This window comes from Cuculus canorus, chromosome 1 (assembly GCF_017976375.1).
Source record: "Cuculus canorus isolate bCucCan1 chromosome 1, bCucCan1.pri, whole genome shotgun sequence".
NCBI lineage: Eukaryota > Metazoa > Chordata > Aves > Cuculiformes > Cuculidae > Cuculus > Cuculus canorus.
In genome coordinates, this window is record NC_071401.1 from 11,759,402 (window position 1) to 11,779,058 (window position 19,657).

At 42.5% G+C, this 19,657-nt stretch overlaps 1 protein-coding gene across 2 annotated transcripts; it reads left to right on the plus strand.

Moving 5' to 3' along the window:
- The first annotated feature begins 1,549 nt into the window (after window positions 1–1,549).
- LOC104064089 (transmembrane 4 L6 family member 1) lies at window positions 1,550–19,485 on the plus strand. 2 transcript variants are annotated; one of them, XM_054056915.1, is made up of 6 exons: window positions 1,550–1,683; window positions 4,660–4,842; window positions 8,280–8,345; window positions 13,863–14,008; window positions 16,759–16,945; window positions 17,446–19,485. In XM_054056915.1, the coding sequence occupies exons 2-6, from the start codon at window positions 4,672–4,674 to the stop codon at window positions 17,464–17,466; spliced, it is 591 nt and encodes a 196-aa protein (XP_053912890.1). In that variant the 5' UTR covers window positions 1,550–1,683; window positions 4,660–4,671; the 3' UTR covers window positions 17,467–19,485. The 2 variants fall into 2 exon arrangements, with proteins under 2 accessions (XP_053912890.1, XP_009564675.1); XM_009566380.2 differs by having other exon boundaries at window positions 1,554–1,683; window positions 4,663–4,842.
- The last annotated feature ends 172 nt before the right edge of the window (window positions 19,486–19,657 follow it).

Below are 19,657 nucleotides of genomic sequence, written 5' to 3' on the forward strand. Positions count from 1 at the left end.
TGAGAAGTTTTCTCTAAAACTGAAAACAAATATGAGAGATGGTGGAATGGAAAGTGATGGAAAGATTTTCCATCTTTTCTTCCAGTAACATGCCCCTTTCATTGATGTTTTTGTGACCAAGTCACTTTTTCATCCGGATGTTGAGAACAAGGCAACAGCTGGTGCCTGAACAGAGGAGGCATGTTTTCAGCTGAAGTGATCACGCCCCTGTGCTTGGTGCTGGCAAGACTGGATGTCAAATTCTGTGTTCAGTTTTGGGCTCCTCACTACAAGAAACACATCTACTTGCTGGAGTGTGTCCAGAGGAGGGCAATGAATATGAAGTGTCTGAAGAGCAATTCTTACAAGGAGCAGCTGAGGGAACTGGGATCGTTTAATCTGGAGAAGAGAAGGCTGAGGGGAGACCTAATCACCCTCTACAACTGCCTGGAAGGAGGTTGTGGCAAGGCAGGTGTTGGTCTCTTCTCCCAAGTAACAAGTGACAGAACAAGAGGAAATGGCCTCAAGTTGCACCAGGGGAGGTTTAGTTTGGATATTAGAAACATTTCTTTACTGAAAGAGTGGTCAATCATTAGAAGAGGCTGCCCAGAGGAGTGGTGCGGTCTCCATCCCTGAAGGTGTGCAAAAAGCCTGTTGACGTGACACTTCATGACATGGTTTAGTAGGCATGGAGGTATTGGACTGACAGCTGTACTCAATGGTCTTAGAGGCCTTTTCTAACCTTAATGATTCTGTGACTCTTTATTTCCAGCATGACTTGGGCCAAATCTAACCTACTGAGTAACTTATATATTTATATGTTTCATTATTTTGATATATGTTAACAATTACTTTTAGCACACTTTCTACAGAAGAAAATGGTCACATCACTCTTTCCTTAGTGTGAGTTTTCTCCCAGTTTAATTTTAACTTTTCTTCATACCATTTTCTCTGGGTTTTGTTTCTTGACCCATCCCTAAGTGTCTCTTCTATCTTTTTATTCTCCTTCGCAAATTATTCTTCAGTTTCGCTTCCATATTCCCACTCTCTCCTCCTTGGAATTATGTTTTTCTTTTCTTGTTTCCTTACCTGGTCACCCCTCTCCCTTCTCCCCAGCCTTTCTGCCCCCATTCTCTTTTTTACTCTGTCTTACTGAGAATCTTCTTTCTTTTCTTTCTTATTCCCACTCTCCTCACCCTGTTCTCCTAGTAGCACACTCTGGAGCAAAGCCAGTGCCAAATGCTATGCAGAAGGTGACTCCACACCAATGGTTGTACTTTGCTCTGCCACCAAAATGTTTCAGTCACATATTCTGCCACGGACCCATTGCTCCTCTTCACATGCTTGCACTCCTGTCGTCTCCTGATTCTCCTCTTCTGCCAAACTACGCATGGTTTAAATGGTTGTGGTAGTAAAAAGGTCTCTGCTGCTCCAATCTGTGTGTCCTGCGGGGGCAAGGCATTGACCACTGGAACACTGCCTCAAAATAATCAATAATGTTGGGTGGCATGCCAACCTTGCAGTGACCAACCAGGGATAACTTGGGGTATTTCCTCATTCTTCAAAGAGAAACAGCTATTTGTTTAATTGAGGTCGTTGCCTGAAAACTTCTCTGTGCCTCCCTCAGACTGCCGCACTCCCGGAGAGAGGAATTGGCTGTGGGGAACTCTGGAGCCTGGAGGACATCTTAATCCCAGATAGAAGGTAAGAAAAAGTACTTTCCTGCTTCCTTCAGCATTAAAAAGAAAAAGTTTCTAAAACCCTAGTTTTAGAACTAGCTTTAGAATGAGAAGCCTGCTCTAGCTGCCTTGCTTAACAAAGCCATAGAAAGTGCTTTTGTTTGCTGAATTAATAAAGTGTTTTGAGTGCTTCTGGCAACTCAGTGTGTTTTCTTAAGCTGTAATAACACAGTCAGATCCTCTGATGTACGCGGGTAGCAAAAGAGTGTTGATTTTGGTGGTAGAGGCTCTCGCTAGGTCTGGTGATTGATGTTTAGGTAAGTTCTTTTTGTAGTTTGAAGTGGTATTGAGGTAGGTCAGAGAGAATGGGCTGTAAACCCCTGTTCTTCCAGCTAAAGCAGCGTCATGGTCCTTTGCACTGGCCAAGAACTGCACCCTCTGGCTACATGCAAAAGATGCAGAAGAGAATTTATAACTCGCCTATAAGACTTAGCTTTTGGAGAAGGAGGTCAGGTTGTGCCTGTGCTTGCTTGCTTCTCTGGGAGAGGGGGAAGTAGATGAGGTTGGGAAAACACACGGAAAAGCAAATGTTGGAATGAGATGAGAAAGCAAACAGGCAAAATTCAGTGTGAAAAACAGCAAGTGCATTGGGTATTTGAGAGAAAGACAAGTGAAATATCTGATATTCTCTCCATTTCCCTCCACTCCTTCCCTACTTCATTCTTTAATTCCACATTGTCCATCTGCTTAGATTTTTATTTCTTTGAGCTCAGGCTTTTTTTCCAGCACTTTGCAAAATGCACTGCCCAATTTTGAGCACTATATAAACAGTAAGTAATGACCATAAATCAAGAAACATCTTTATTAAAAATGTTCCTTTCAAAAACAGTTTAATGCCGGATAACTTGTTTTTAAGCTGGATTTAAAAGCATAATGTGACTATGAAGTGCTCAGAAGAAAAGGTATATAAGCATAATGTTCTTATGAAACTTGTAGCAACAAAGAACAACAGATCTTTTTTTGTGCTATAGAAATGCACATTCAGAAGTTTCTGGCAGTCTCAGCTACCTGACAGCAATGTACAGCATCCTATAAGGTCTTTCTGTTTTCCCTCTAAGTTACGGAGGTCTGGGGACATTGAGCTGTCATTGTGCCTTACCTCACTGCTTCACGGTCTTCATTCTGTTAACAAAGCCAGTTTCAGTCTGTCTCCAGCTTTCTCAAATATCTTCATACTGTCTCTCACTTGGGCTTTTTTCTTGGGAACCCAGCCTCAATGGCTTCTGTACTCCTAACCCACTTAATACCACCTCAACACCAGCTTCTGTCACAAAACTTTCAGGATTAGCCAAAACAGATGACTAAAATGAGAGAGATTTCATTCTTTACTGCCTTGGTTATTACAAAAACTGTTTGCATGTAGCAAGCATAGGCATGTGCACATGCATGGCTGCGTGTGTGCGTGTGCAACACGGTTGTGTACACTGAAATAGTGCCTGGTATAGCAAAGCCATCTTTGTCACAAGCAGTCAGCTTTCTCTGGGGACAAAGCCCACGGGCTGATATTTTGTATTTTTATGCATTTGAAAGACTTGAGCTGGAATGAAACTATGATAAAACATCAATAAGGAGTTGAGATCAGTTTATGCCATAAAGCTAATGGCAATGTGAAAGTTCAATAGTGTCAGTTACAATAGTCTGAAATTTCTAATCTGACATGGAGAAATATCTGTGGATCCACTTTTGTATTGATTGGCCTTTTCCCTTCAGCTGTAGATCACAATGTGTGTGGAGTGTAAACCAAGGCAGCTCATTTTGGTGAATTGGGATCTAATAGCAGCCTACATCAAATTTGTAAGGGGGTGACAGATATAATGATGTGATGGGAGAGGATATAATGAGGATGAACAGCCACGTTTACACCTTGGAAGATTCAGGCTGGACATGAGCAGAGACCTTTTCACCAAGGAGGTGGAGCAGCCCTGCAAAAAGTCACCCACAGAGATGGTGCTTGCTTTATCCCTGGGGGTTTTCAAGGCTCAGCTGTGCAAAGTCACAGCCAACACAGCAACCTAGTGTTGGTAGTAGTCCTCCTTTCAGCAGGAAGTCGACTGGGACCTGCAGAAATCCCTTTCAATCAGTGCTTCAATTATGTTGATTCTTTGATTTTTAAAAGAAGAACCCAAACACTCTGAAATATTGAACTATTGTTTTACACATTATGGCAGATCTCTGAAAATGAGATGAGGTGGCTTTGTGACCTGCTCTTAGTGAACAGACGCAGGATTAGACATGCTTCCAGTTCTGCAGATGTTTTAGCATAGGTGCCAAACAGCCCTACAACCTACAGTCTTATCTACCCTTACTGCAGAAAGAGTACATCACAGAAAACAGCAAAGTTTCTTCAGTTCTTGGTGACAGTGTATTTTTTACTGAAATTGAGAAATGCAGATGGTAGGGGACCTTGTGAGGCTCCCCAGTCTGCCCAGCATCAAGGCAGAGCTGAACATGTCTATGGCACTCCTCGCAGTCATCTCCTGCTCTTCTAGACTTTAAGTGTAAGAGATTTCAAACCAGTTTCCCAAGACAGTGGTCCCAGGCAACCCAGTGCAACCATCTCTCCTTCCACCCAAGGCCGCAGCCTCACCATGAAGTCCGCCAGCCAGGGTATCCGTTTCTGCAGCCCTGGCTGTGTTATTGGCATTCTCGATGGACAAATTGTCCATAACAGCTAAAATGGAACTCTCTGTTCATTTCATACATATGTTTTTAGCCCTGGCAATTTTAAATGGATTCAGTTTAACATCCCAGTTTTTAATATTTCCATTTAAAATAAAGTGTCTGAAGGGAACAGACTCTGTAGAACAGGGTTATCTGTGTGAGTCTTAACAGGAACTTTCCTCGCTTCAAAACTGATTCTTCTTTCACTAATGAAGAAAGCTGCTGAAATCCCTTGCTCTCTGCACTGCCATAACTCAAAACTTCCTGTGTCTTTCCTCAGCAGAGAACTACCATGTGCACAGGGAAGTGTTCAAAGTGCATTGGGATCACTCTGCTCCCACTGGCAGCGTGTGCCATAGTCTCCAACATCCTCCTGTACTTCCCCAATGGACAGGTTCTACAGCTCAGCGAGATAACCGATCTGGTCTGGTTTTTCCATGGGATTCTTGGAGCTGGGATACTGGTAAGAGAGAAGTGTTGCTACTGTTTCTTACGGGGTTTGTTTTGTTTCATTTCAAATTCAGGGCTAAGAAAACATCTATTAACAAAAAAAAAAGTCATAGCAACATCTTTTTGCGTAAACGTGAGCAGCTTAATTGGGAAGTTGGATATAGGACTGAGAAAGTGCATTCAGGACTAAAAAGTCCCTAATCACTGGAGTATAAGGTATTCCTGAAATAAATGTCAGAACTCCGAGTCAGGAGGAAGCAATAGGACTGACTTCTCACCGTGGACAAGGGTGACCCGGCTGTTGGTGCCTCCATTAGTAAAAAAACCACTGAGGTCCTAAGCTCAGCTGGAGATGATGAGTTTTCACTACTGGTTGTACCCCCGTGTTTCTCCTCCTCTAACTGATTTTATTCTCACATAGTTCACAAAAAACTAAAAGGGCGGAATTGGAATATGTTTCAGTAGGTGTTTGTCAGAGACCCAGACAACACTCGGTGAATGTGGAGCTGCTCCTTGTCTTCCCACACACCCACCTGCCTCCTTTTGGGTTTGATCTGGTTTGTTTGTGGTCCTCTACAACCAGTTCTCCATTCCACAACTCAGGAAAGATCACTTTTATGTGAATACCCTTAACTAGAAGGGAACTTTTTTGGGGAATACTGATCTTTCCAGTTCATCGGAAAGCCTGCTTCCTTTGCAGTCTTCCAATTATCCACACAAGTGCAGATAAAAAGCTGAGCGAGCAACATGCATATGACAAATACTGACTGCTACACAGCCTAGACAGGTGGTAGATTGGTGCAGACCAGGCTACCTGCACATCAAAAAACGAATGTTTAAGAATAATTAACTTAGAAAAAATCAAACCTTGTCCACAGTCAGGCTATGATGCAGCTACCACTTACGTCTGTGGAAAAGCTATAGTGGATGTGGTTCACACTCATATTTCCCAAAGCAGAAATGTGGTATAAGATCATTCAATAAATTGTTCTCAACCAGCAGCTTGCCTGCTTCTTCTTCCAGCTTCCACTTGGGCCTATTACTCACGCTGAGCTTGAATGTAAGCGTGAGTGTATGGAAGGAAGCCTAAAGGAAGAAGTGGAGCTACATGAGAGACCTATGGAAAATTTGTATCACTGCAAGCCCAGGAGTCATTGGCGCCCAATGAAAGGAAAGGCAGAGGTTAGGCATGAGAACGTCACAGGCTCATTGAGAGCATGCCTTCTTTTAAGGCTTCCACAGAGGCTTGTCTGTGGCCAGAACCACCTACATCAAAAATGAGAAAAGAATGCGATGGGAGGAAAAATTTGCATTGACATTCAAAACATAGCATTAGGAATAATTATTGATCCACAAACAATGTTGTTATGTGTACACGTCTTCCAGAAAACAGCATGACAAATGCCCACAGGTGAAGAGAAGAGGAAGGAAAGCATTATGATCAGGTCCATTTTCCATGTGCTGGAAGCATGGAAAAATGAAGAGTGGTTTCATGGCCTTATAGGGAGCTAACCAAGGGGCAAGATGCTCCATGACTGCACCCTGGTCCGTATCCTGTCTCCACCAGGCTGCATTGTGTTCCCTGAGGCACTCAGCTTCTTCCCAAAGGAAGCTCAAGAAAGTCATGCCAACAGGTTGCCTGACCTTGGAGAATATCCTCTGTAAGAAGGCCACAGCCTCTGGAGCCAAGACTGTAAGGGAAACTTCATAACAGCCTTGCCTGTCTCTGTGAGCCAGAAAACCTGCCTTTACCTGGGAACTTCATTCATAGACTGATACCCATACCATCAGCACGCTCTTCAGCTGAGCAGCCAACCTGCCTTTTCCTCACCCTCCACTGCTTCTCTAATGGAAATTTATATGACATGAAAACATTTCTCCTTCCTTATTTCAAAAGTTTAGGGTGTAAATACATGAAGAATGGCTTTGTGTGTCATAGTAACGTCTTTTCTAATGGAGAGCCTATGTGCAACATCAGGAAATGCCTGTCAGAGCTCTGGCTCACTCCTAGCTCTCATTTTACTGACAACAGCCAAATCCGGCAACTTGTCATTACCTTGTCAAAAGGCAGGTGTTTATAATCGGGCACTGCAAAAAAAGAAAGCTGCCAAGCAAATCCTTCATCCTGAGCCAGGCTAATAAAGAACACAAAAGTGCCCATAGCTTAGATGGGAAACCTCCAAGGAAGAAACTCAGCCCTGGAGGAAAGGGAGTGTTGGTTTGATGGGCAGATGTGTCAACTGAATGCCGGGCAGCAGCACGCTGGGGCTGAGGGTGCCTTGGGGACCACCTGTGATTGCTTAAGAGCTGACTTCTTTCCAGGTAGTTGAACATCTTTTAACCCTAGGCCTCCAGGTGTGGTCCAGCGACGACTGCAGATGCTGGAGGTTGCCTCTGGGGTGTGGATAAAAGGCAACACAGATCAAATCCTTTGAAATATATTTAGAGGCTTGCAAATCTAAGCAAGTTTTATACCAGTGTCCTCCACAGTACGACAGAAATGTTCACACTACCTACATAAGTTCCCTGAGCTTCATTCACCATGGACATTTTGCTCTTCCTATCCTACATTGGACAATATTTCTCCAACAGCTAGTCAGGCTGTTTTTACATTTGTTGTTTGTTTGTTTAGGTGTTCTCCTGCTTTCATTAACTTTATAGGGACCATTTCCAACTTCCTTAAATTTCTTAAATACAATTCCAAATTTCTTAAATACAATTGTCTTGTATTGTTCTGAGATGCCAACACAAGCGGTGGTGGGCAGAGGCAAGGCAGCAGCAGTACTTTGGCTGCACTGTTAGACCCACAAAAGCTTTCTTGCCCTCTAGCTACCAAGCTAAACACAACTTTTCCTATCTCCAGATTGCCTCTGTAAGGTGGCATTATGTCCTGAGACACAGATGGTTACTGACTTCGTTGTATCAATCCATCTCTACCTGATAATTACCGTAGAGAAAGCCAATGTGAACTGGGGGCTTGCTGTTGAGTCAAGTCCATTTTGTTTTCCAGAAATTTAGCACAAAGAACCAAAGCCAGATGTGTTTCAGGATGTTTAAGACTGATTTCCCAATTATAACGCAGAGCAGAATGCTCAGAAGATTTAAATTTACATGATTCTTACTGCAATGGTGATTCTTTTTCTGAGCAGAAATTCTGTTTTCTCAAAACTGACACATCTGTTCCTGAAAAAAAACAACGGAACACTGCTGAAAAGAAGCAGTATAGCTTCAGCGTCAGGTTTCTGTACCAGAGACTTGCCAGTCAGCTCTAGCTGTACTCCCACGCTTCTTCCTGAGTTAATCTTCAGCAAACACTGACAACTAAGCAAGTGTAACTCACAGAGAAGAGGCAGAAAGTGGTTTGTGTTTGAGGAACGTGATGCCCCAGCTCCTAGACTTTGAAAACAGCAGAAGTACTGTACACCAATTCAGCTTGTGCTCTTCTCACAGGTTATTTTGCCTGCATTCATGATGCTGGGAGCAGGCGGAGCAAGATGTTGCGCTAACAGGTGTGGGGTAAGTGAATACTTGTGTGTTGAAATGGCACGATAGGGTTTGCGCCATAGCTCTTAAACGGCTGCTCAGCAGATGGAAACATACAATGACAAACCGTCATACCACCATCATCAGCCATGTCAGGGAAATGCAGAAGAAGAGCTTGATTTACAGCGTCCCTGGGCTGGGGCTGAGAGCTCAGTTATCCAACAAGAATGTTATGATATTGCAGCCACTGATATGAGGAAAATCACACTCAGCCAGAACAGGTGCTGGAGCGTTTGGCCACCTTGCTGAGGGCAGAGGAGGACAAAACTACTTTACTTCAACTCACATGAAGTAAAGCTTGGCTTTATCTTCCTCCTCCTCCAGGTGATCCTAAAGACTGAGACAGCTGCCTGTTCCTTCTGCTTCCACCTGTTCCTGTTTCCTCCATATCCTTATATACCAATTTTGTTTTCCACAGGTTCTTCCCTGTTTACCTCTGTAGGGGCTGATAGTTCCCCTTCTTTTGATAGTTCCCTTCTGCTATACGCCTGAGCTTCTGTGGCTGGAACTGAGGACCCCATGGAAGGCTTTGACCCATAGCATGCATTTGCCTAGGTGTTATGCACACGTAATATACAACTGCAATTTGGGCTTTCTGTCATCCACTAAAAGGCCACAGAGACATTTTGCCTTGATAATTAAAAATATTACAAAAAAACATGTTATAGAGGTATCTCCATTAATCCTTAAGCCCTATGTACAGACTTCTGTGTGGTTATCATTATTAACAAAAATAAATCGACCTAGAAATGTTTTTTCAGTCTACATTCTTCCCAGAAGCAGCCTTGAATGAGAGATCCCAATAAAGCGTATCTCTTCTGTACGCTTTAATTAATTTTCAGATTGATCCATGAGAAGACCTTTACCTCTTCAAGATGTTTTCCTTACGTTAATTCATTATTCATAATACCAAAATAACATTCTTCATTAGGTTGTCAGAAAGTATTTATGCTGTTATAGAGGAACACAATAGACATTGTTGAGAAAGTAGTTTGATTACGTGTTATTTGATGATTATGTGCTATGCTGATGAAGCTACTCAAACCAAACTAGAGAATAGGTTCAGTGAGGATAGCATATCTTTAAAAATGCTGTCTTCTGAGACTGTGGAAATTGCCCACCTCTTTGAGGTGGAAAGGAGTGCAGCTCTACAAGTCACCCTACGGTTTAAGTAGAATGTGGCTCAAAGTAGAGATGAGACAGGGACATAAGCAAAGAGTGAGTGGCAATGAATGACATAAAACCCAAGCATTTCTCCCAGAACACCTCCTGGGAAAGATTGATTTCCAAGCATGTAAAAAGAGGTGAGTATTGCAGGGAGATCTGAAAGCCAACAATGTCATTCTTCAGAGGAAGAAACCTCAGGGAATCTTTGTGGATAGAGGGAGAAAATCCAGAGACCACCATCATAGGTGTTGCTCAGATGCCCTGACAGGATGGGTTGTATATCCAAGGCAGGGAGTGTATGGTGTGAGTCACCAAGTGCTGGAGAGTAGAGGAACCCTGGGACTTGTTCAAACATGCACGATGGTAGTAGCTTTCCAAAGTGCCAGAACTCCTTTCACGGTGGGTCTGGGTGAACCTGACAAAGGGTCCCCAGCTCCTGATGGATTTTCCACCAGCTTCTACCTACTGGCAGAGAAACAGCCCACATTGTATCTACTCGGGACCCTGAGGCTAATCCAAAGGCTAGTTTGGCCAGCTTTCTTCTTTGGGGACCTTAGGTATAAAATTATAATTTATACTGAATATTCAGCATTTCTTTTCATTGGAAAAAAACTTAAAGAACTAATAATGATCAGAACTATTATTCAATCAGAACATAAGCATTTTCCTCAGGATAGAGACTCTATCCTATGAGATTGTCATGGTTTAGCCACATCCGACTAAATTTTGGCAGCTAAAACTGTGCAGTTGAGCTCCCCAAATCCCTACCCCACCCTGCCCCACAGGGAAAAGCAGATGGAAATGAGAGGAAAGGGACTTGCAGCTTGAAAACTAAAACTACAGCTTTAATGAGATGATAAAAATAATGATAAAAATTAGAAAGTAATCACATGTATACAAATATATGAGATGGCAGCCCCAGCCCACCTCTCAATGAATATATATCACCACAAATAATGCAAAGCGGATACAAGAGAATGGGTCCATGGCTAGAGGGGAGCTGGACTCAGGAGCTGGATTCAGGAACACACAGATCTGGGATCAGGAACAACCAGACAGACAAGGTCCTCACTGGATGTTTGCCATCACAGAAGAGAGCGAGACCCTTGTGATCTCTCAATTTTATACCAAGTATGACATATCTGGGATGGAATACTCTGTTGGTCATTTTGGGGTCATCTGCCCCATTCGCCTCTCTTCCAGCTTGAGGATGGCCTTGGTTAAGTATAGGCATTGGCCTTTTGGCATACCAATGCCCTGTGTTATCGCTTTAGAGAAGAACACTATCTAAAAAACACGCAATTAGCTTTCAGGAAAATGGAGTTACTTGCAGCAACTGATTTAGTCACAAAACTGACTTTAATTTGCCTCAAACTACAACATATATTTTGTGCAATCCCTGGTTTAATAGTTTCAGATTTCACCACAGCCTTTACACACTTCTGAAGTATCAACAACAGTAATAATAATTACTTTTATTCACCTTATTGAGTTCTCCAGTTCACAGTGATTACGTGCTGCATTGAGTAAGTTTTTTCATTAGTCCTTTTTAAATTGTTGCCTGCAAACATATGTAGATGTGTTCTTGTCCTGGAATTATGGAATAATGACTTTGTAAAGTAACATATTTAGAAAGCTTCTGTCTTGCAGCTTAGCATGTGCACATCCGAAAGCATCCACAACACTGGCACAAAAAAAGCTCCCCAAAATAAAATGTATGCCATTGCATCAACAAATATTCTCCGGTATTTTTCTCTAAGCCTTCCTTAGTAGAATAAGAATAGCCATAGCAGCTTTCCAGACAAACAGACCTAGATAAGAAAAGATATTGGGATAACCAGACAAGATATTAATTCCACAAAAAAAAATACCTCCAGGAAAAGAAAGAGAGAAAAAAGGAATGTGCATGAAACAAGAATCAGGACTATAAAGAGCAGCACAAGCCAGGGCAGGAGGAACTTGGTAACTTCACTAAAGCAGTTGATGCAAATGCTCAAAGAATTAATGCTACGAGTCTTCATCAGCTCAGCAGAGACAAAGAGTGTGAAGGATAAATCAGGGAAAACGTTAAAAGAAAATCAGCAAAAATTATCAGCAAAACCTTTGCAAGAGGTAGAGGACAACCAACACCATAGGAAACTTATTTCAACAAACTCAAGCGTCCCAGCTTAGACCTCACACTGAAACTGAAGATACAAATGAGGAAATCAAACATTTTGTAGAAAGAGTGATAAATGAAGATAGTACATCTAGGGGAAATTTGAAAGGTTGAGATGATGCAATAGCTAATAAAAGTGTTGGATTTCCATAGCATATGGGACAAGCTTTGAGAAAAGACTCCAGAAGGGTAGATGTAATGGGAAAATGCCACTGTGTGTCTAGAAAATGCCAGGGAGAGCCAATCTAACAGCTGCAGCAACTTCAGACTTCCCTTTCAGGGACAAGTAGTCTTTGTCTACATAATCATGCGTACAGTAAAGGAAAAGGGTGAGATGGGCCTAGCCATACAGCCAACAGATTTCAAATGAGAAAAACCAAGTGTCAAAGAATAGCCATCAAAGATAGTGCTGATGACTATATACTGCTAGTATAGTACCAACCACCATCATAGAATGTAGAAAGACTGTTTGACTTTTTCTATGATAATTGTCTTTGGGATGTCCCATACTGCTGTGCTGTGCTAAAACTAATCATTACCATAATTAAGATCCTTCAGCCAAGATGCAGACAACATGGTTGAAGTAAATGAGAAAACAAGTGGGGAGAAGTGGTTCAGCATAGGCAGAAGTTTCAGACAGAGTATCAGTCACTCACCCGTACCATGAGGTATGGCTAATGATCTTATTATGAGAGACAGTGCTCCAGCTATAACCCAAGTACTACTTTGGTCTGGGGCAACTAAATTACCTACATTTTGCTGACAATGATTTTTGCTAAAAACTAACCCAGCCAACATGCAGATAAAGGCAAAAAGAGTGTCCAGCTTTGCAAAAAAAAAAAAAAAGTTATTAATCAGTTATCATGGAATAAATCTCAGAAGAAATCCCAGCAACTTCTAACTCAAGGATTGCTTTATAAGCAAAAGGATGGACAGAATGAGTCAATTCACACATCAGCAACATGCAAGATTGTACAGAAAGCAGTGTCATCAGCTGGCAAGTTGGAAAATGCATTCACCAGTCTGAACATGCTTAGAGAGTGAATAGTTTTCAAAACTACGTCACAAACATGCAACGTGGATGGTAGATGTTTCTATTTGACTCTGTAGTGCAGAGCAGCTGGCATTAGTTGAGGGTTTCTACCTTCCTTGTGGGCTATTAGGTTTTACTGGTATTTGCTGGCAACAGGGAAATGTAAGGCCCAAGGTATTTGGCTTCAAACCCAAGCCATGGATGGGAGGGTTTCCTATGTGCTTCCTCAGCCATGATTCTGCCCTGACTTCAAGGCAGTCTTGCTGCCTTACCTCCAGTCCAGGTCTTCCACCAGCTCTGTCGGTCTGCTCCACAGAGTGTCTTTTCTCTTCTTCTTTGCAGAGTTGTGGACATCCACAAGCAGGGACTCTTAAAATGACTAGTAGAAGGCCTGTCCCACACACACCACCAGCAGCATCCACCTGAGACTTTTGCTTACATGTGCAAACAGCAGTCAGATACATCCCACTGATTAATAGCAAACTACCCCAAAACAGAGTAAAGGTAACTTTTCTGTGGTAGTGGCAGATTTGAAACATACATGACATATAATTCGAAGTCACCACTGGTTTGTTGCCACACACAGCACAATTAGATTTCTGAATATGAGCAGTAGTAACCACATGTCATGCTGTTGTAAAATGAAGAAAGCAGCAAAAAGAAAGGCTCTTTTGCATTCCTTATCAATTAGCAAAAACAACTACTGCATCTTCTGTTGCTTTCATACCTCATTCATTAGTTGCTCACTAGCTTCTTTTGGTACAAGGGCTGAGAAAGGTGCTCTTGGTGAAAAGCTGGAAATGCCAAGGCACATGATATGGACCACATCAAGCCAGTACTGTCTTCATATTGGCTTTCTGAAAGAAAAGATTTTTTATAGTTGGCAGGTCAAGTATAAAACTTTACATAATTAAAGCTCTGGGCTTACCCACTTTTAAAAGCAAACCCAATACTGTTTCAAGTTCTTTAACGTTTCAGAAAGCTGCACTAGTCAGAAAAAGTAAACTTTTTTATTCCTACAAATAGCATATAGTAAGAAAGAGGTAAAGATCTTTTCCTTCTTATTCAGTGCAAGTTTTCCATCTACTGAATGCCTCTGTGCATGTAATGTTGAAAGCATTTTTCCTTTCAGATGTTGCTGTCAGTGATCCTGTCTTTGCTGGGATTTGCAGGAGGAGCATACTGTGCCGTTATCTCTACACTAGGGCTGATTGCGGGCCCTCTGTGTGACACGGGTGATGGAGAGTACCTCTACCCTTTCAGGAACGACACTCTGGAGTGAGTATGAATTACAGGTTCCTTCAGATCTGCATTCCCTAGACACTTCCCCAATTTTCATAGCATTTAAATTTTTCCCAAGTGAACTGATGGTCCCCCCAGTCTACACCTAAATTCACATTTCTGTAAGTAGCATGTATCGTGGTGGGAGTCTGCTAGAGACCACCCAGCCAGGAAGAAGAGACTGATGAGATATTCTACAAGCAACTGGGAGAAATCTCACAATCCCTACCCTTTGTTCTCGTCGGAGACTTCAGCTTCGCAGGTGTCTGCTGGAAGTGTAATACAGCAGAAAGGGAACAGTCAGGAGGTTCTTGGAGTGTGTGGAAGACAACTTCCTGACACAACTGGTGAAGTGAACCGACTAGGGAAGGCACCCCGCTGGACCTGTTGTTTGTGAACAGAGAAGGCCTTGTGGGAGATGTTACGGTTGGAGGACACCTGGGGCACAGCAATCATGAAGTGATAGAATTCTCAACTCTTGGAGAAGTCAGAAGGGGCATCAGCAGAACTGCCACCTTGGACTTTCAAAGGGCAGACTTTGGAATGTTCAGAAGGCTGGTTGACAAATCTCCTTGGGAGGCAGTCCTTAAGGATAAAGGAGCCCAAGAAGGCTGGATGCTCTTCAAGAAGGAAATGCTGGTGGCACAAGGGCGAACCGTCCCCATGTGCCGAAAAATGTGCCGGCGTGGAAGAAAACCAGCTTGGCTGAGCAGGAAGCTTTGGGTGGATCTCAGAAAAAAGAGGAACATTTATGAGCTTTGGAAGAAGGGGCAGGTATCTCAGGAGGACTACAAGGACTCTCTCAAGTGAGATCACACAGAGAGAAAATTAGGAGGGCTAAAGCTCAACCAAAACTTAAGCTGACCAATTCTGTGAAAGATAGAAAAAATGTTTCTACAAATATACCAACAATAAAAGGAGGACCAAGGATAATCTCCATCCTTTACCGGATACAGGGAGGACAATAGTGACAAAGGATGAGGGTAAGGCTCAGGTACTTAACTTTGCCTCGGTCTTTAATAGTAAGGTCAGATGTTGTCCCAGTACTCAGACTCCCAAGTCAGAAGACAAGGAAGGGGAGCAGAACAAAGCTCCAATGATCCAAGAGGAAATGGTTAGAGACCTGCTCAGCCAGTTACACATTCAGAAGTCTATGGGCCCAGATGGGATCCACCCAACAGTATTGAGAGAGCTGGTGATGCTCACCAAACCCCTTTCCATCATCTACCAGCAGTCCCGACCGGGGAAGTTGCCCTTGACTGGAGGCTGGCAAATGTTATGCCCATTTGCAAGAAGGAGCGGAGGGAGGATCTGAGGAGCTACAGGCCTGCAAGTCTGACCTCAGTGCCAGGAAAGGTCATGGAGCAGGTCATCTTGAGTGCTATCACACAGCACATACAAGACAGCTCTGTGCAGCACTTTAGGCTTGGGGAAGAGTGGCTGGAAAGCTGCCTGGCAGACAAGGACCTAGGAGTGCTGGTTGACAGCTGGCTGAACATGAGCCAGCAGTGTGCCCAGGCGGACAAGAAGATCAATGTCATCTTGGCTTGTATCAAAAACAGCGTGACCAGCAGGACCAGGGAAGTGATTCTGCCCCTGCACTTGGCATTGGTGAGGCCACACCTCAAATACTGTTTTCGTTTTTGGGCCCCTCCCTACTAGAAGGATTTTGAGGTTCTGGAGAGTGTCCAGAGAAGGGCAATGAAGTTGGTGAATGGACTGGAGAACAAGCCTTATGAGGTGGCTGAACTGGGGTTGCTTGGCTTAGAGGAAAGGAGGCTGAGGGGAGATCTTATCACTGTCTACAACTACCTGAAAGGAAGTTGTGGTGGGTGTTGGTCTCTTCTCCCAAGTAACTAGTGATAGGATGAGAGGAAATGGCCTCATCCATTGCACTAGGGGAGGTTCACCAGGGGAGGTTCAGATTAGACACAGAAAAAATTTCTTCACCAAAAGGGTTATCAGGAGCTGAAACAGGCTGCCCAGAGAGGTGGTGAAGTCACCATCCCTGGAGGTTAAGAGATTGGTAGATGAGGTGTTCAAGCATATGGTTTAGTAGTGGACAGATGCAGTTGGACTTGATGATCTTGAAGGTCTTTTCCAACCAAATTATTCTATGATTCTACATTCTATCTAGTCAGCTCTTTAACCAAGGGTCATCTTTGAGCAAACTGCCTGAGTTTCTTCTGTTGTGCTTCTCAATAGCCTTTTACACAAACTGCAATTTGCATCATGCTTTCAGAGAGTTGCTGAGCTGTGACTCCCACCAGAGTCAAAAGGAAGTGTTTGATAACTATGTCATGTTAATTTGTTAAGTCATAATAAACTGAGGCTACTCTACCTACTTCTGAAAAGCAAAGCAAAAATAATCTCTGACTTTTTAAAGTTAACATTGACAACTATACTTTTCAAGCCAGAGACAGGGATGATGGGGGGACTGGACTGAGACACTACAGCAGGATTGGAGAATATGGAGATGCATTTTAAAACCATTAGGGACCTTTCCCTTTAGTTATTCGCCATAAAACAAAAGTGAGATTCTTGTGTGTCCAACAAAGCACAGATGTGGTTCTCTTCCCTAGTCAACAATTGCAGCTCTGCATAGGGAATTCTGAAAAGAATCACCAGCTTTTAACCAAATCTGAGACTCACTTTATATTGTGCAGTACGTTCATAAAATATAACACAAATAGCAGTCTGAAATTTTAATTCTCTAATATGTTGCCAATTATTTTTCCCTATCACAGAGACAATTATTTGTTCAACCAGACGACATGGAACATTTGCAAAGAACCTGAAAACATCATCCTTTGGAACACCATCCTGTTCTCTATTCTCCTGGCCATTGGCGTGATTGAAGCTATTCTTTGTTTTATTCAAGTCATTGGTGGACTTACCGGCTTCATATGTGGCACGTGTATGAGGAGAAGAAAGGTTGGTATGCAGTAAAAGGTGTCAGATTGTTTATGTTCTTACCACTTCTGTTTTTCAGATTGTGGTGCATGAGCAGAGAGATTTGCACAGGCCTTGACTGAGACCCCTAGGGAGCTGAAGCAGTACTGTCACATTTGCACAGTCTCTCTCTCCCTCACATTGTGGTCAGGGATAACTCCATCCTCAAGAGTTTCAGAAAAGCAGAGGAATGTGATGTACTGACGTACTCAATCGCATGGTTGTGTTCCTATTCAGAAAGGCTTTTCGAGAAAGCATAATGACCTCCCAGCATCTGTGACAGAGATGAGAAATTGAAGTGGTTTCAATTAGACAACAGTAGCAAAAATGTCATTTTAAAAAATAGAAGAAAACCTCTCTCAGGTTTGATTTATCACCACTGCTTCCTTTACCCTGTTTATTTTCAATGTACAAGATGATTGCAGTAAGTCTGATATCCTTCTAGAATATTAATTTATCATCTTTCATTCATTGCCTTTCAGACAAATATTTCTGGAATGTGAATGATCTACAGGGGATGCCAAGAGAAGCCTTGAGATGCCAATGCCAATAAGGATAGTGAACTGTGCTGTATTTATAGGGGAGATGACAAAGAAAACCTAAAATATTTAGGAGTTTCATGGGTCTAAATGTCTTTTTTATGAAGAAGTTAGTGTGGAAAGAGGCTAGATCATTTATATCTGAGACTCCAAATTTTCATCTCTCTAAATATTCCTTCTAAATCTCAGATACTGGCAAAATAGTAATCTGTCTGGTCCTGACTGCTGTACTTGTGCATGAAACACAAGGGCCCCCAAGTCCCTTCGACCTCTTGTGTATATGGGAAACTGAACCACTATTAATGTGTACATTTATCAACTGCACAAAGGAGGCACTCTGGCTGGTTGTAAATAATATCCCACCCCTCCAAATTCCACCTTGAGCTCACTTGTCTGGTCCTGTTAACTAATTGGGCATTTACAGATTTAAATCAGGATGCGCAGATAATATTTAGAGTGGCATTTGCAACACCGCAGAGGCAATTGAAGCACATGGTTTTCAGCCTCCTGCAGCCACCCTGGAGCCAAATCCCCTTGCACTCATTTAGTAGCTTGCTGTCGTGTTTGACAAAGTCCAGTGCAATTTTAAATCAGTTCTTTAGGAGTATCCGAGAGATGTGGCAGTCCTAGAGGGGCATTTGAGTCAACAAAGACAGGAGGGTTTATAGCAAGAATTTAGCAACGTCATTTTAGCAAAAAGGAGGAGAAACTCAGCACCAGCTTTGCCCTTGCCAGTTTGGATAAGAGTCTCACTAATTTCCACGTAGGGCTGTTCTAGGATAGATCACATGGACAAGCAATTAACTGGCAAAGATAAACATTAAATTGATAAAGATAGCAATTAGGTGCAGCTTAGTAACAAATAAGAGATAGAATCTGAAAGGCAACTAATTGCATCAGTCTTAGTGTTACAGCAACAGTAATCCCAGCCAGGAACTGCATAAATCTCCATCATCACTCCAGATCAAGCCCTTGATGCTAAAGTCCATGACTGGCAAATTTCAGAAGCCAAATCATTTCAGCAACTTCCTCAAAGATTAATTCTTGGACATGCTGCTGGCTTCTTTGAGTCAGCCAAACTGTAAGACAATCTTTACCCACCCTGAACGTATGCATGCAGTTATGCAAATCTGAATATAGTTAAAGAACTTGAAGTCTACTTTTTAAAGAAGAAGACACATTTATGTTTTCTCAGTCAAAGGCGGCTCATATTTCTGCACTGCAGTACGAGATCAAGTTATTTGAACGCAGTTATCACACGTGGTTTTTTGAGATGTCATCTAATGCAGCAGACAAAATATTTTGTATAAATGTCCCATTTGTACAAAATGAGTAAGAAAATACCAGCTACTTTAAGATGAGGAGCACACGTACACTTTCTTGGAGCATAGCTGCAACCCTAGAAGAAGGAAATTTGAGTCATAAAACTTAAGAATTCCTTCTGAAAAAAAAAAGCGCATAACATTGTTGAAATATTCAACCATGACTAGGTGCATCCAAACCTGCCAGGTGGCTTAGAAGTTCATGTTCATTGTCAACAGTGAAGCATGGATAGCACTGCCATATAAAGCAGGCGTCAAAATAAAGCCAACTGATTCCAAAAGAGTCGAAGTGGCAGCTCGAAGTAAGGATATTCAGCCTGTAGTCAGACAGTGAGAGACTCCTTCATCAGCAGAGGGGCTCTGTGAGCTATTCATGGTCCCTAAATATCACCCCTGTCCTCATCCTTAGTTTTGTCTCCCTGACCCATCTGCATGTTAAAGCCAACATGGGCTGTGCCATCATGAGGAGAGGGAAAAGTACCTACTGGCCCACATCAACTCCATCATGGGAAAATAAATGTACTATACTGCTGCCACCTACTTGTACTGAGTTGCCCTGCCCTGGGGATGTTCAATGTCATGTCTGTGTTCTTACGGGGATACCCTCTGTCCTCCTAAGTGTGCAATCACTGGCCTCACCGATATATTAAATATAGTTATTCCAAAGTTATTTTCTGGCTTGATTTGTTGGACCTAAATGACTTCTGATTTCAAACTAGTTCTGGTAGAAAGAGACATGAGATAACACAAAAAGTAGAGCTAAAACCATCTTGTCTAATTTGAACCACTGAAAAGGAGTGTTTTCTGAGGTAGGCATCAAGGCACACAGTGCG

Bases quoted from the DNA above. Each gene is read 5' to 3' on its own strand.
- LOC104064089 (XM_054056915.1), top strand. From the start codon at position 4,672: ATGTGCACAGGGAAGTGTTCAAAGTGCATTGGGATCACTCTGCTCCCA. The intron at 8,346-13,862 runs GTAAGTGAATAC...TTTTCCTTTCAG, and splicing joins GTTGCGCTAACAGGTGTGGG to ATGTTGCTGTCAGTGATCCT. The intron at 16,946-17,445 runs GTTGGTATGCAG...ATTGCCTTTCAG, and splicing joins CGTGTATGAGGAGAAGAAAG to ACAAATATTTCTGGAATGTG.